Source organism: Pyxicephalus adspersus, chromosome 12 (genome assembly GCF_032062135.1).
Source record: "Pyxicephalus adspersus chromosome 12, UCB_Pads_2.0, whole genome shotgun sequence".
Classification (NCBI taxonomy): Eukaryota; Metazoa; Chordata; class Amphibia; order Anura; family Pyxicephalidae; genus Pyxicephalus; species Pyxicephalus adspersus.
The window spans coordinates 4,894,941-4,910,296 of record NC_092869.1 but is presented as its reverse complement, the minus strand read 5'-3'; the positions used below and the strand labels follow the sequence as shown (position 1 = coordinate 4,910,296).

At 44.0% G+C, this 15,356-nt stretch overlaps 1 protein-coding gene across 2 annotated transcripts in view; it reads left to right on the top strand.

The window, feature by feature from the left end:
- TTC24 (tetratricopeptide repeat domain 24) overlaps positions 1–10,904 on the top strand; it is a 13,134-nt gene extending 2,230 nt beyond the window's left edge. The window contains exons 2-12 of one of the 2 annotated variants that reach the window (XM_072427724.1): positions 1,368–2,153; positions 2,371–2,586; positions 3,991–4,119; positions 4,331–4,452; positions 4,696–4,815; positions 5,635–5,744; positions 6,448–6,572; positions 7,621–7,741; positions 8,168–8,238; positions 9,606–9,654; positions 10,124–10,904. In XM_072427724.1, the coding sequence (XP_072283825.1) occupies positions 1,391–2,153; positions 2,371–2,586; positions 3,991–4,119; positions 4,331–4,452; positions 4,696–4,815; positions 5,635–5,744; positions 6,448–6,572; positions 7,621–7,741; positions 8,168–8,238; positions 9,606–9,654; positions 10,124–10,226 (1,929 nt within the window). In that variant the 5' untranslated portion in view covers positions 1,368–1,390 and the 3' untranslated portion in view covers positions 10,227–10,904. Of the gene's footprint in view, positions 1–1,103; positions 2,154–2,370; positions 2,587–3,990; positions 4,120–4,330; positions 4,453–4,695; positions 4,816–5,634; positions 5,745–6,447; positions 6,573–7,620; positions 7,742–8,167; positions 8,239–9,605; positions 9,655–10,123 lie in introns of those variants that run through there. The other variant, XM_072427723.1, reaches the window with a different exon arrangement.
- The last annotated feature ends 4,452 nt before the right edge of the window (positions 10,905–15,356 follow it).

The window sequence follows — 15,356 nt, the reverse complement described above, 5'->3', positions numbered from 1 at the left end:
TTCAAGGGTGCCAACCTGCAGACGACCCCAACCTGGTGCCAACCAAATCCTTACTGGTGCCCAAACATAACCTCTTCTAACCTGGTACCTGACCTTACACTTCCCCCTTCTTAGTGCCTGGCCTGATTCCTAACATTATGCCCCTCTTCACAGGTACCTACGCTCAGACCACCCTAACCTGAACCTGATGACTAACCGTACCCAAATCCTTACTGCTGCCAAAACTTACCCTCTTCCTTGCTGGTTCCTACTCGTGGACCCCCCTCCACCTGGAGGATAGATCACCTGTTGCTTCTGCTGTAAAAATCCTGCCTGCTTGCAATGTTTCCTTGTGGAACTATATTTCCATTTTAATCCCTTCCTTTTAGGTGCCCAATCATACACCCCTCTTCCTGGTGCCTAACCTTACACCCCTCTTCTTGGTGCCGAAGCTTACACCCCTCTTTCTGGGTGCCTAACCTTACACTCCTCATTTTTGGTGCCCAACCCTACACCCCCTTTTCTCAGTACCTAACCTTACACCCCCTCTTCTCAGTGCCTAACCTTACACCCCTCTTCTTGGTGCCTAACATTACACCCCTCTTCTTGGTGCCTGACCTAACAACCCATTTCTCGGTGCCAAACCATACACCCCTCTTCTTGGTGCCTAACCTTACACCCCTCTTCTCAGTGTCCAATCTTACACCCCTCTTCTTGGTGCCGAAGCTTACACCCCTCCTTCTGGGTGCCTAACCTTACACTCCTCATTTTTGGTGCCTAACCTTACACCCCCCTTCTTGGTGCCTAACCTTACACCTCCCTTCTTGGTGCCTAACCCTACACCTCCCTTTATGGTGCTTAACCCTACACCCCACTTCTTGGTGCCTAACCTTACACCCCTCCTTCTTGATGCTTAATCTGACACCGCCCATTCTCGTTGCCTAACCTTACACCCCTTTTCCTGGTGCCTAACCTTACATCTCCTCCCTCTGGGTGCCTAACCTTACACCTTTCCTTCTCAATGCCTAACCCTAAATTCCTCTTTTCTGGCAGCAGAGCCATCGTCTGTCCTTTCTGCACTTTACCTGTTCCCAGTTTTTCACTTTTACAGTATAGCTGCATGTTACTGTGCATGTGTTAAAGCATCCCATAGCCCTTCATGTGTCCAAGATAGACTTCACCAGGAACACGTGTGGCAACTAGAGATGAATGAGGGAGTAAAGTTATTGAAGTAGAATTGAGATAATTAAATGAAGAATAATGGCAGCTGTGTGGAATTCATTGGTCGAATCAATCTATGGGAGTATAACCAATAGAAAATAGATCGGGGGAGATGTACGATGGTTCTCGTATGCCGATATTTATTTGTACAATCTCCTTTTCCCTAGAGCGTCTCCATCAAACCACCCCAATGGCTTCTGGAGACCTACAGACGGAGCAGCAGCCAAACCCAGAGGATTCTGGGCCACCAGAGCCTCGTTCGGTTAAAAAGAAAAAGAAGAAATTGAAAGATGATTCAAAGTTATCAGAGGAGGCGGATGAAAAAGACGAAGAGGAACCATTGAGCTCTCAGGCAGAAATCGAGGACTTGACCAAATCTGGACACAAAGCCTTGACGTCTGGAGACCTCCAGGTGGCCATGACCTGCTTCAAGAGGGCTTTTCTTCTGTCTCTGGGCACCAAGATAAGGAGCGTCCAAAGGGCCTGTGCGTTCAACCTTGGAGCCGTGTACGTGGAAAGCGGCAAGCCGGAAAAAGGACTGGAGTTCCTTCTTAAGTCCCAGCCGAAGGAAGGAGAAGAGGAACCCACGGGCGATCTCTACTTCAACCTTGGCACGGCCTACGAAGCCATGCTGGACCTTCCCAAAGCCCTGGAATATTTTAGGAAAGCCGTCATCCTCTACAAACCTTCACAACGGGGGAACGAGGGTGATGCCCACATGAAGATGGGGTACTGTTACCTGGGGATGAAGGATTTGTCCAGGGCGGCCCAGTGCTTCCAAGAAGCTGCGGACTCTTACATGGAGGCCCAGAGGCTGGACGTGGCAGCCGTGGCTCTCAACGAGGCGGCTAATTATATGCTACAGAGCCAGTCTTACGATTCTGGCCTTGTCCTCCAGATCCTCAATGAGGCTCGTATGGTGTGTGAGCACATCACGAGAAGAGACCTGCTGGGTATGAGCTTTACTTTATGTACATTGGTTTGTCCCTTTTGGGTCCAATGGATTTTTCTTTACAGCCTAACTATTTTTGTCACTGAGCTTAGATCTTCATCCTTAACAGTTAGGTTTGGGGGTTGTGGTTGGGTCAGTAACTGTATAATGCCAAAATTGTTTTTGGATTTTTTTTAAAGTTGGAATCTTCCTTTAATCAAAGCTCACTTCTTTTCCAGGAAAGTTGTACAATGACATCGGTCTGAGCTACGCCCAGTTGAAGGTCTTCTCTTTGGCCGTGGAGTGTTTTCAGAAAGCCTTGCCATTCTGCCATGACGATGAGACAGACGGACACAAGGAGGCAGTAGTGTTGCAGAATTTGGGTGCCGCATGCAACACCCTGGAGCAGTTTGAAGAAGGATTGGACTACCACAAGAGGGCAGCATCGCTACATAGTACGATACACTTTTGCACAGCATTTCCATCCTTTTTATGCTAAGAACCCCTAATGTAATTTTTATGTCTTGGGCAACCCCTACTAAAATTAACCCATCAAGGGCCATCAAATTCCCCCTTGGAGTGGAGGTCAGTGAGAGGAATGCCCCTTATTTTGGTAGCCATCAAGAAGAAATCCCCCTTATATTGGTGATTGCTGAGAAGCATTTACCTTTGTAGTGGTGGTCAGTGGTGAAAATGCCCCTTGGGAAGAATTCCCCATTACAGTAGCGGTCAATAATGGAAATATTCCTTTCACTGGTGGTCCATGGTAAAAAAAAAATTCCGTATATTTGGGGTCATTGACAAGTATTCCCCCTTACAGTGGTGGTAAGTGGTAAAGATTGCCTCCTTAGAGTGGTGGTCAGTGAGAATCACTGGGAGAAATGTTCCCTTGGTGGTGGTCAATAGGTATGTTGCCACCCTTCAAAGTCATTATGAAGATAACTGCCACCATGCCATTAGATTTGCCAAATGGCATAGGACCAGGATCTATGCAGCCACATCAGATGGGAGATCAGACACATCTCAGACAACCCCTACACTCCTCTGGAGAAACCCTGGTAAAAAATGATCACTTTAGTGATAATGGGCCTAGATCAGCATAGATAAGAGGGTAGTGGTGATGTGAATGGATATTACTCTTTTCCTTTTTCCAAACTTTTTAAAGCTATAAAATGCACATTGGTAAACCAAATGCATTTGCAAACCCAGATATTACCATATAAAAGTAGCAATCACATCATCACCATGCTGTACACAGCCTGTGCAGAGTGCAGAGCTATGGGAGGGACCAAGCATGCCCACCTACTATAGGCTTCCTGCAGGAGGGGGCAGAGACAAGACCAGGCACCCTGTGCAAAGCAAGAGTGCGGCAGTGTCTGGTCTTTACTACAGAAAGTTTCACACTGGGTTACAGATCTGAAAAAAAAAGAAACAGAGCACACCTAGATTCAAATTAGAGAACACACAAGGTCACCATAGGACATGACATGACTTACGGTCACCAAGTGAAACTAAAGGAATGAAATCACCTGAAGACTGACAATCTGCAACATTTTACATTTTTGTTTTTTTTTCAATATATATATATTGTTTTAAAATGACTTGAATGATACTACATGTAAATATAAAATTCATCCACTAGATGGCACCATACTACCACTAATTCCTGACACCCCATAAAAAGCATATTTTAAGATGCACAATTTATAGTAACCAATCAGAAATCAGCTTTCATTGTTCCTTCCGTTCTTCATGTTGCCAGTTTACATCTGATTGGCTGCCTGTATCTGAGGTTTAATATAAAGCAGCAGAATACACCCTGAGAGATGAGTTATCTGATGGCGCTGTGTTTCTTGCAGGCATGCTGGGTAATCGCAGGGCCCAGGGTCAATGTTTCGGCAACCTGGCGTACGCCCTAAGCCAGCTCAGTGACCATGAGGGGGCGGCAGAGAATTACCTCCACTCTCTGCAAGCCTTTAAAGATTCAGGTAAGCAATATCTAAAGGGGGAGTCCAGCTCATACTAGAACTACCTACCACACCGTGTGACCCCTTTAAAGAGCACCTGTCTTGATAGTCTGTGCTTTTCCACTGCTGGTTATTCAGCAATGGGATCTGGATGCTTTCTATAGTTTTCTCAGCTTTCATGTGACAGGTTCTCTTTAATCCAGCATTACATTTTGTTTTTCTCGACCACCAGATGATATCCACGGCCAATGGCAGGCATGCGAAGGCCTCGGAGCAGCCAAATTCCGTCTGGGTGATCCGGAGAAGGCCGTTCTGTACTACAAGCAGGCGCTGGCCTTAGTCTCCAAAGCCAAGGTTAGATCTGGGCGGCTCGCTGATAGGTTGGGGTTATAATGCAAGTAAAATGTTCCCCTAGTATTCCAGTCTTCTTATTGGTTTTGGATGAATGAAGAATACATTTCTATATGTGGTCCAATCTGATTGTACAATCCTACTGATCTATCCAATCTGGATCTTGCTGCAGGTGAATCTGTACAATCAGATTGCAATGTGTGTAGATATCTTTAGTTGGTCTGATTCGTTGTGTATCTGTTGCAGGAATCCTCTGATGATGCCCAGGAGAGAATCGTCAACAAGCTGACCGACGCCCTTCAGTACAAACTGTCCTTCAACAGGCACCTAGCCCATGGCGGCGCTATCCCACCCCCCGCACCTCTGGTAAGGAGCCTATGCAGGCCAGGCCATGATTGGTAACATAAACTCAGCACAGGGATGGTGGGAACCCCTGATAAAAGCCATAGCAGATGTACAAACCCTGGGATATGAATTTCTCGATGGATTGCAGCACTGTGGGCGGTTGTTGTACACAATCCCGTCCAGTTTATCAGTGAACATTCCGTTCTCAAAATCTAATCCCAGAGCGTGGCCTTGGGGCCCACTCTACAGAAAACAACTCCTGATTAGGTCTGTATTGTATTTCTCAGGGCGAGAATACTGATCCTGATCTATTAGAACAGGGTGACAACTTAAGAGCACAATTGGGAGACAGGGACAGAGTGTTGTCACCTTATAACAGGAAGTGACTTCATAAGAAGTATGATGGCAGGATCACCAGAGGTCATTTAAATGAAACCTATCTATTTTGAAACATTGGAAATGATCATTTTTGGGACTGGGTTCTCATTTAGTGTGAGGCAGCAGGTGACATACTGATTTATGTGCCCCAGGGGGCCTTTAACCCCCTTTTTGGGTAGATTGGGGAAGAGGTAAAATATTTGCTTCATTCACTCCATCTACAGTACTCCTGCAGTGTGCAGATTTTGTACAGCAGTTGATAAGCCTCCTAAGCCACTCCCCTTATGGCCAGGGGGGTGGAGTTTGCTGCAGGTTGCCTGTTATACCAGAATTAGGCAGGCTCCTCCCATTTTGGATGCTCCTCATGGGAGGTTATTAATGCAATGTTATTTCAGTGTTTATGTGTTTTTGTCACATTTGTGATGGGAAATATCGCAATATATTTGTTATTGTGTGATGCAGAGAGGCCCCACTGGCCAGATCCTCAGAGGGCACTCCGTAAGGCGATCCACAAGGACCAACCACGAATACGCCAACATAACCCAGATGTTCCCGCCTCAGGAGATCCGACAGTAAGTAGACATGTAGGTGGCAGGGGGAATGTGGCACTTACAGCACAAATTCTCAACAAGGGCTCCCTGGAAATCCAGGGCTCCTCCAGTGGTTGGTAGGAGTTCCTTCAGCTTTAGCTGGTTGACCTCCCATGTGACGGTGACCTCCTAGTTTGTGGCCAATGCTTTATTGAGCTATCTGTAAGTAGGGTTATTTTTTTTCTTGACCACCAATGTTAGGTGCATTTTGTTTCATTCACCTCCTGTGATTTATTTGGGGTTCCCCAAGACCTTATCATCTTTTTTTTAAGGGTTCCTCAGGGGTGGAAACATTGAGACAGGCTGGCTTGCAGTAATAGACCCAATGAGGATTGGAGATCAGGTGACAGGCACCTGATTGGATAACAGTGGACAGCTTACTATAGGGGGCACTATACTACCAAACCACACCTATTTGCTCCAACATAACTGATACTTACCGTTCCTCGACATGACCACCTAGTAATTCTGGGTAATGGTGAGCATGTGATTCCCTCTCTTTTTTACCATATGGTAGTGCTGGTGTTTGAGGCCCCCATTGCTGTTACATGGACGCAGGGAGAACCCTCGTGTCCATGACCACACCCAAAAACTTTCACCAAGTTAGTTCACCCACATGTTATTTTTCCCAGGCTTCCCTTCTCTCCCTATTCCCGCCTTGACTCCCCATTCACTTTCCTTATAGGTCTCGGAGAAAATCACAAAATATTGTTCATACTGCTCAACCAGGGGAAGAATTGTACGCAACCACGAAGACCAGAGAGACCACAAGAGTCAACGGGCAACCGCCAACGAAGAGTAAAGTGTCAGGTAGGTGATGATATTTCAAACTCCAGAGCTTACACTACACTCAAACCTCACAAACTTTATATGCTTCACTTGTATTCTCTCCCTGTCAGATCAGACTGGTCAGGCTGTAGGGCCCCCATAGAGGCTGCCCCATCTCCTGCCTGATCCCAGTATAAGAAAAATAGTCGCTCCTTCCATCATCTCCACCACAGCTTACGATGCTTCTCTTTTCCCATCGTTTAGCACACAGTAGGAGCCACATTTTCCCATTCTATTCACCATACAGTGTACATGCACCCCACTTTCACACTAGTTCACACATTTCTTTTATTGGTTTCAGTCAGAATACAAATAATTCACCCATTTTTTAATTAAATCTAATGTGCCAAAGTTTTGGATGAAAGTTGGGTGAATCTTGGGTGAAAACATTTAAAAATAAACCCCAAACAGTCAATTTTTAAGAGTGGGCTTTAGTTACGATTCTCTTAGCTGACATTTGCAGCCTGGCAGATATCAGTGTGATGGCAGTTAGCAGGGCAGCCTCATGGGGGCCTCACATGGGCTGGCATTTCTACAGGGAGAAAATACAAGTGAATAACAGCAAACACAGCCATCCCATAGAGATAGAGCTGCTTTAATATAGCAAACTGAGGGTCCAGATTCACCCTTACAAATGTCCATTGCTGGTTAGTAAAAGAGAACCTATCACCAGCTTAACTTGCAATGAGAAATATTTCACTTGAAATCATTTGTCCGGTGCCAACGTAAAGTTATGATAAAGTTTCGCATGGGCACCACAGGATGGAAAGATTCATGGTGAGTGCCAGGTGTGGATAATTTTGGTGGCTATCTGCCCCCCTAAACTGTACCCACGATAGGCTAGCAATTTTCAGACAATACCGAGGGATTGTTGTCTCTCCGCAAGCTCATAGCGAGCGCCAACGTGCAATCATGCCGCACCTGCGTTGAATTTCTATTATTTTGTCATTGCCCCCCCCCCCCCCTTCCTTCCTTTGTGCCCGACGTACAACAGGAACATCTATTCAGGTGTCTTTTGTTCCCCTTGCAGATGTTGCCGGAGAGGGGGAGGAGTCAGACACCCTCACAGTGGTCACCAATGAATTTTCCGAAGATTGCGAACAGTCGGACGCGGCTTCCGCCTGCGCCAGGAATTATCCGCGTGCCAACAGGTAATTGGGACAGATGTAGTCACCTGCCGCTTCCTAATTGCAGGGATAGATAGAGGAGAGAAAAGCAGCCAAGCTGACTACACAATCTAGACGTGGACAGCTTTGTGATTTACGCAGACTGGCTGCACTGCCTGGAAGGGAGGTCCACTGCTGGTCACCTGCCTGCTTATTGAGTATCAACTCGTTGACTTCCTGTAGTGTCACAGGGACAGGAAGTGATGGAAAATGTTGTAAATGGGGACATTGATAAAGAATAGTCATAGATGATGTGTATTTATTCTTTACTTTATTGGGGGGTGGACTCATATGCACTGCTATTGACTGCAGCAAAGTAGGTGGAGTCTGGGAAAGCTCCAGATCACAATTTTGGGAATATTTAGATTGGTTTCTGGCTGAACCCGTTGACCAATGTTGTCTCATCTTTAGCAACCTGAATAACACCTATCTGCAGCCGGAGCCAGTCTACCAGAACTGTGTGATGCACAACACCCACAAGAGTAAGTACAAAACAATCTGAAAAAAGAAACGGTAATATCAGCAGAATTCAGTTGGGTTGTCCTTTGAAATAGGTCCCCAAGTTGCCCCTTGACGCAATATTTTCACTGGGCTCACCTTAAAATTATTATTCCATGCAACAGATGATTACCAACACGTTTCGTGTGCTCAGCCCCCCTTCATCAGGGTGTAGATGCTGACAGTAAATAGGGAAGATTTGCGGATAGGGATGAGCTGTTTACTTCTGGAGTTTCACCTTCCTCCCTCATGCTCCATATCTTTCTCAGTGTTGCATACATGCATAATCCAAACAGTGGGCGGGGCTTCTAAAACATTTCCACCAATGATCTGAAAGAATTATTATCATTGCATTATGACTCTTATCAATCTGCTTTGGTCGAGACTGTCAGCCTGATGCAGGGAGGTGTTGATCCCCGAAACGCGTCTTAATTTATAGAATGGCCCTGGATTGATCCTGTTGTGTTCCCTGGTACTAAGTTCCACCCACTGTACCAACATAATGGACATATATTTAATAATAAGGAGCTTCTCAGCCTTGATGAAGAGAAGTGTGATCCTTGAAACACAATATTTTTTTAACAATATTTATAAATGCTAAGGATTGACCTTGTTGTGTTCCCTGGTTGTACGCCCTGCCCACTGTGCTATTATAATGGACAAATACAATTTAAAATGATAATAATGATTTTTTGCATCTTAGCCCTGCTGATGGGAAGTGTTGAGCCATGAAATGTGTTTTCTTTTTCTTTTTTTTATCTGTACACTTTCATTCATTTTGTCCTGTTGTGTTCCCTACCTTTAAGCCCCACCCACTGTTTTACCATCATGGATATATATGTAATTTATGTAATATTAAGCTGTTTCTGCTTCTCAGCCCTGAGGAAGGGAGGTAGTATCCTCGAAACGTGTAGTTTTAAATAAAAAACCCTTTAGAATGGCCCAGTATTGGGCCCATTGTGTTTCTTGGTTCTAAGCTCCACCCACTACACTACTATAATAACCATAAATGTAATAATAAGGAGTTTCATCTTCTCAGCCCTGATGAAGGGAGTGTTGTTTCTTGAAACGCGTAGTTTTTTTTTTTTTTTTTTTAATTTTTAGAATGGCCCAGGATCAGTCCCGTTGTGTTCCCTGGTTCTAAGCATCGCCCTCTGTACTACCATAATAGACATATATGTAATAATGATGATTTTCAGCAATAAAAATATCCTGCATTTAGCACCAATATTTCAGGGTGGGTAATAAAGTCATCCCAGATATCTAGAGATGGAGGTTCCCCTTTATGGACGACAGCTTGTCATGTGATAATAATAAATTAATTATTGCAATTTTCCCCCTTTTCTTTCAGGCTCGCATGATTATGAAACTCTCAAGCTAAAGACGATGGAAATGAACAGGTAGGAGAACACCTCAGGAATAGATCATTAAAGAGAACCTGTCGCCTAGAACATTCCAGTATTGAGATGGCATAAGAAAGAGTTGAAGCCCCTGTCAGGTTTTAGTTGCCATCTGTGCCTCTGTTTGTCCTGGTGGCCTGGAAAATCCAAGGGAAAATCCAAAAATTTGCAGGAAACATTTTTTTTTACTTTCTGTTGGGTCTTTGGGACAGGAAGTTAGGAGGAATCTTCCCAATGGGGTCACAGGCCATATTAATTACTCCTAGGATCCCTCCGGTCCAGTAACAACCCCTGATGAAGAAAGGGGGCGCTCTTTTACCCACAAAATGTGTTGGCTTTTCTGGCATAAGATCCACCGCACACACCAATCCGTGTCCCAGCTCCCCTCCGGAGCCACAGAAACCCAACAGAGGCTCTAACCCCCCACCCCCAATATTTTGGTGATTTTTATGAAATTTTACCTTTGCAGGACGGCAAGCGAGCCCACAGGCTGTCTTCACATCCCCAGGATGGATTGCCAAGAACCCTCCAGAAGATCCAGACTTCAGTCCCGAATGTGTCTCATCATGTGATATTGCGGATGCACCAAAACCCAGCAACAGGAAAATAATCGCCAATAGCACCGCCATCTCTCCAAAAGGACAAATTGGAGGACAACTCAAGGACTGGTCACTTGACTTTGACCTGCACATGACCTGTTTCTCTATGGCAGTTATCATTACTCAGCCACATCTGAGTAGAAAAGCAGTGGTCTCACTGCAAAGGTCAGACGCCCCCTGCTGACTCACACTCAAAGTTGTGCAATCAACTAAAGTACATGCCCCCTGCTAGGAAGTACCTGCTGCCTGCTGATTGGAGAGATATAGCTATGGCTCAACATGGGGGAATGTACTTGCACAACTAAGGGGGCGTGCCTGACCTTTGCAGAGAGATCACTGCTTCCACACAGGGAGCATGGGCCCTTTTTGGGTATTTCTCCAGCACCTTTTCTTTTGATACTGGTGGAATGCATCCAACAATTTAAACTGAATTGGAATGTTGAAATTTACAGGGCTGTGCTATCTGACCCTGCTGTGCACACTCAGGAGCCGGGAGACGATGTGTCAGTTTAGGCATACTTTAAATAGGATTTGGCATTTAAGCTCAGGAGTCAGATTGCTCAATCTAATATTTGACACCACCGCAGCTTTTCAGCAAATGGAACACAATTATTACATTGTAAATATTTGTTTTATTTGTATATATGGCTTTTAGGGTAAAAAAATAAAAAAATTAATATTGATTTTTTTTACATTTTTATTTGGTCTTTTAAATTCAGAATAATAAAAAAATGTGAAAAGTTTGACAGATCTGCTGTACTAAAAAACAAAATTGGGGCTCTATGCAAATATAGAAGGGGCCCCAAATACAGAACATTCCAGTTCCCTGGGTCTGGGGCAATTGCCCAGTTTAACTACTGCAATCTCATCCCTGTCTTACTTATAAATCTACATTTTGCCTCAATTTATAATCATATTTGTTGGATGCCAGCTGCCAAGTGCCCCTCCTTCTCACACCCCAGCCCACCATGCCAAACACCTTTCCGCCATTTTGTTCCCCTGACTGAGGAACGCGGCACGGTGTTCTGGGCTAATTGGCCCATTTATGTAATGAGTGTGATTTCCAGAGCCGCAGAACAAAAATCATTTGTAAAACAAGTGCAAAATAACCCTGGCATTAAAGCGGGCGCAGGACTGAGAGAGCGGGCCCTTAGCCGAGAGCCAATTACCATGGAGTGGCCTCGCTGTGTACTGTTATTGTTGATTGCAGGTTTTTATTCCAATCGGGGGGGGAGAGCAATGTTCTCAGTATTTAGGGAGTCAAATCACCAGGACGGCAAGATATGGAAACTTTTCTGTAGGCTGAAAGTGCACCTGTCACCTATACGGGTCATGTGACTCCTAGAGTTTAGTGATAGGATCATTAATCTATATGTGGGCTGCAGTCTCTGACCATCTCCTGTACTATGTCTGCAGTCTCGTCTGCAGTCTCTGACCGTCTCCTGTAATATGTCTGCAATCTCTGACCGTCTCCTGTACAATGTCTGCAGTCTCTGACCATCTCCTGTAGTACGGCTGCACTGGCTGTTGTGGAAAGTTTTAGCTGTGAAAGGTATCTGTAGGGTGCAGAGCAGAAAGTTCTCCTGGGGCAGCAATGGAGGTTCCTCAGGGGAGGGACCTGTTTGGAGCAGGTAAGGGACTGAGCTGTGCCACCGCAATTGCCAAGGTAATCGCCCTCTCCTACCACATGGGTACCAAGATGTCTCTGACATCTTGCAGGGTAGATCTAGATTTAATAAATGGAAGGCTGGGGGGCAGTTTCACATGTTGAATGTCCCCCTCATTGTCTCTTATTTTCAGACTTAACCAAGGAGCTCATTCACTTCCAACTTGCCGACGGTTCTGATGGTCTGACGGCCTGGTGTGTGCAAGACATCTCAGGCTGTTTATAAGGCGCCATTTTTTTTTCAGTTTTGGTTAAACCAGTAATGGGTTAAACCATCTGCCAACTTTATTGCTGTCTCCATTGGGGAGATCAACACCCTTTTTTCACCCCATGGTGACCATGCTATGCTATGTACTGCTGGAGGAGGAAACAATGAGACGCCTCCTGCTCAAATATCGGAACCAGGAAGAGGAGAAGGAAGAATATGGTATCACTGGTGATGGAACGTAGACAGGTGAGTGTATTTATAAATTGCGATCAGGCAGGTAGAGTTATTTTATTGCATCACCTTGATTAAAGAATCTGCGTGGTCACATTTTTTTTAATATATATATATATGATTTGAGAGCCATGTAATTCCTAATAATGAGGTTTTTTTTTCCTTTGCCCCAGGGGTATGAACCGACCATATTTTACCCCAAGCACCCGAACAAGCTGCTGTTTGAGAATTTGACCATACAGTGCCAAAAAATGGAAATCTCTTTTTTCGACAGGTTTCCAGAAGAAGTAAGTACATGATCTTTGGTATCACTTTTAGAGACATGGAAATCAATCTATTTTAGGATGTTAGACTTTCTTGAAAAATGTAAAAAAAATTGTACATTTTGCCAAAATTGTCTCGATTTCAGCCATTTGTGGTCCTGATTACAGCAGCATTTGGGCTAAGGATGGGCAGCATCTGGGGCCAATCAGGTGTCCTGTACACACATATGAGAGCTGTAATTTGTGAACCTTTTGGTATCCGCAGGGTCCAGCTTGAAGGTTTCATACAAACTGGAAGTCATCTAGACCTGTTTGCTGGTAACCACCAAGCTGCTTGACCATCTTGAATTGGCATGACAGCCAGGCAGCTTTGTATTTTCAGGAGCTCAGCAAAGTGGCCCTTGTGGTCTACATACATGATATAGAGTTCTATGTTTATAACATTGTGTTTTCTCCTAGGCCAAGGAGATCAATGAATGGAGTCTATAACATGGTTGTGGATGTCATCTTCGGCTTCAACTTCAGGAGTGCCGTGAGAGATCCTTTTGAAACCATCCTGAACACTTTAAAAGATATCAGACTACCGAACGTCAGTATTTATATCCCGTCAGGTACAAGGCACTGCTTTTTCCACTATGGTTGTTGACCTCTCAAACCTCAAGGTTCAAGTTTTTGGTCTTCTTCATCTGGCAATGGCTTGGCAAGGCCACCCATCATGCATTTCTTGTACTGTAGTTATCCTTCTAAGCTTTATATATATAATGTGTTCTGTACAAGATGTGACGCTAGGTCACTTTGTCCCCAAAGCACTGGAGGAGTATAACTTGAATCTCACCTCGTACCCAGATACTTAGTGTATCCTCAAACTTGAACCAAAAAGAACCTAGAAGAACCAAAGCTCTGCATACAGAGCATTGAGAGCTTGGTATGGAAAGGGCATTTCTACTGCTATTAATTAACCCATAATAAATAAATCTTATCAATAAATAAAAGGTAATTTTTCTGGGTTGGGATTTTCAGGAAGGTGACCTAAGGATCTACATGTGTCACTAGCAGTGACCAAAATATGTGACGACAGTCCCAGAAGAATTACAAGAAGAGGTTTTAGACTCGACTAACTGGTTACCCGTTGTCTTCTACCTTTGCTGTGTTCCAGTGCTGAAGCCTTCTCCAGTCTGTCCAGCATTCATTACTTCTGGAAGTGTCAGGTTTGTGTGGTTGTATCCTGTGACCCCTATGTGCCTGTCTTGGGGATGGGTAATCATCTATACCCAGGTAGCACTGGACACTTCCAAGTGCTGCTCATCAACCTCCTCCACTTTCTTCTTGAGTTTTTCTTTTTAGCAGATTGGGCATATTCCTAGACTCAATACGTTCGTCTTCAATCTTCTCGTTGAAGTCTCTTTTAGATTTCTTTGTCTTCTTCAACAGTCCTACGTCTTCTGAAGGAACCTATTCTTGATGACCAATAAAAAGCTCACCTCATCCTCCTCCTCTACTTTCCTTTTTTGACGACTGAACTTTGTCTTCTGTACATCGATCATGGTCTTCTAGATCATTAGCTTCATCTATGACTCTTTCACTTTAAAGATCTTCCTTTTAAAGAAAGTCCTTTTCAGATCCTCGTCTTTTTGTTTGAACATGTTCCTCAATAGATTTGTCCCATTCTTCAACCTTCTCTTTAAGGTCTCTTCTAGAATCTTTTTTCTTATTTGACAGTCTTAAGTCTTCCGAAGGAACTTAATCCTAAAGGCCATTAAGAAGCTCCTCTCTCCCCTCATCTTCCTCTTCCATTTTTCTGCTTTTCTTTTTTGACGACTGAACATTGTCTTCTGTACATCGATCATAGTCTTCTAGATCATTAGCTTCATCTATGGCTCTTTCACTTTCAACATTCTTCTTTAAAGATGTGAAGTTGTTTTCTGTAACTTTTTTTGTAAGGTTTGGACATGTTCCTCAGTAGATGCAACCAGTTCTTCAACCTTTAAGATCTTCTAGATATCTTTTACCTCTTCAACAGTCTTACATCCTCTGAAGGAACCCGTTCTTGATGACCATTGAGAAGCTCCTCTCTCACCCTCCTCCTTTACTGACTGAAAATTATCTTCTGTAGATGGAGCATTGTTTTTTTAGATCATCAGCTTCTTATACGACTCCTTCACCTGCAATGCTTTTATTTTTTGGGGGATTTCAAACCTTTTTGTTTACATTTTTTGTCCTCTCTGGAGGTTTCTTCAACACTGATGGTTTTCTTTCTCTTTGTCTTCATGAGGTGTTGGGTGAGAAGTCTCCATTGATAAAATTTCAGTTGTGGGATCCTCCTGTTGTATATCTGCAGTCTCTGGCCATCTTCTATTATAATGACATGATTTAGTATATGTATTGCACATGTGGTATATATACTTCCATAATTTTAGACTCCAGAGATATTTCCCCATAGTTCTTGTCAGGATGGAGATATTTCTGCCCATATCTTCTAATTTCAGAGACATCCACTCCCACTTTCGTAATCCTGGTGTCACCAAAACAGGAAGTACAGAGAAATCTCCTGAGTAAAGTTAAGAACCAATGATAGAAACAATGACAGAAAGTCTCCAGGTAAATCTTTTTACTTCATTTAGTAGAGAAGTGTTAGATAAGTAGGTGTCCCTAAATTCAGAAAGTACACTTTACATAAAAAAAAAAAAAAAAAAAAACAGAATTTTTACCTTAAGTGCAACATCCTTTTTTTTGGT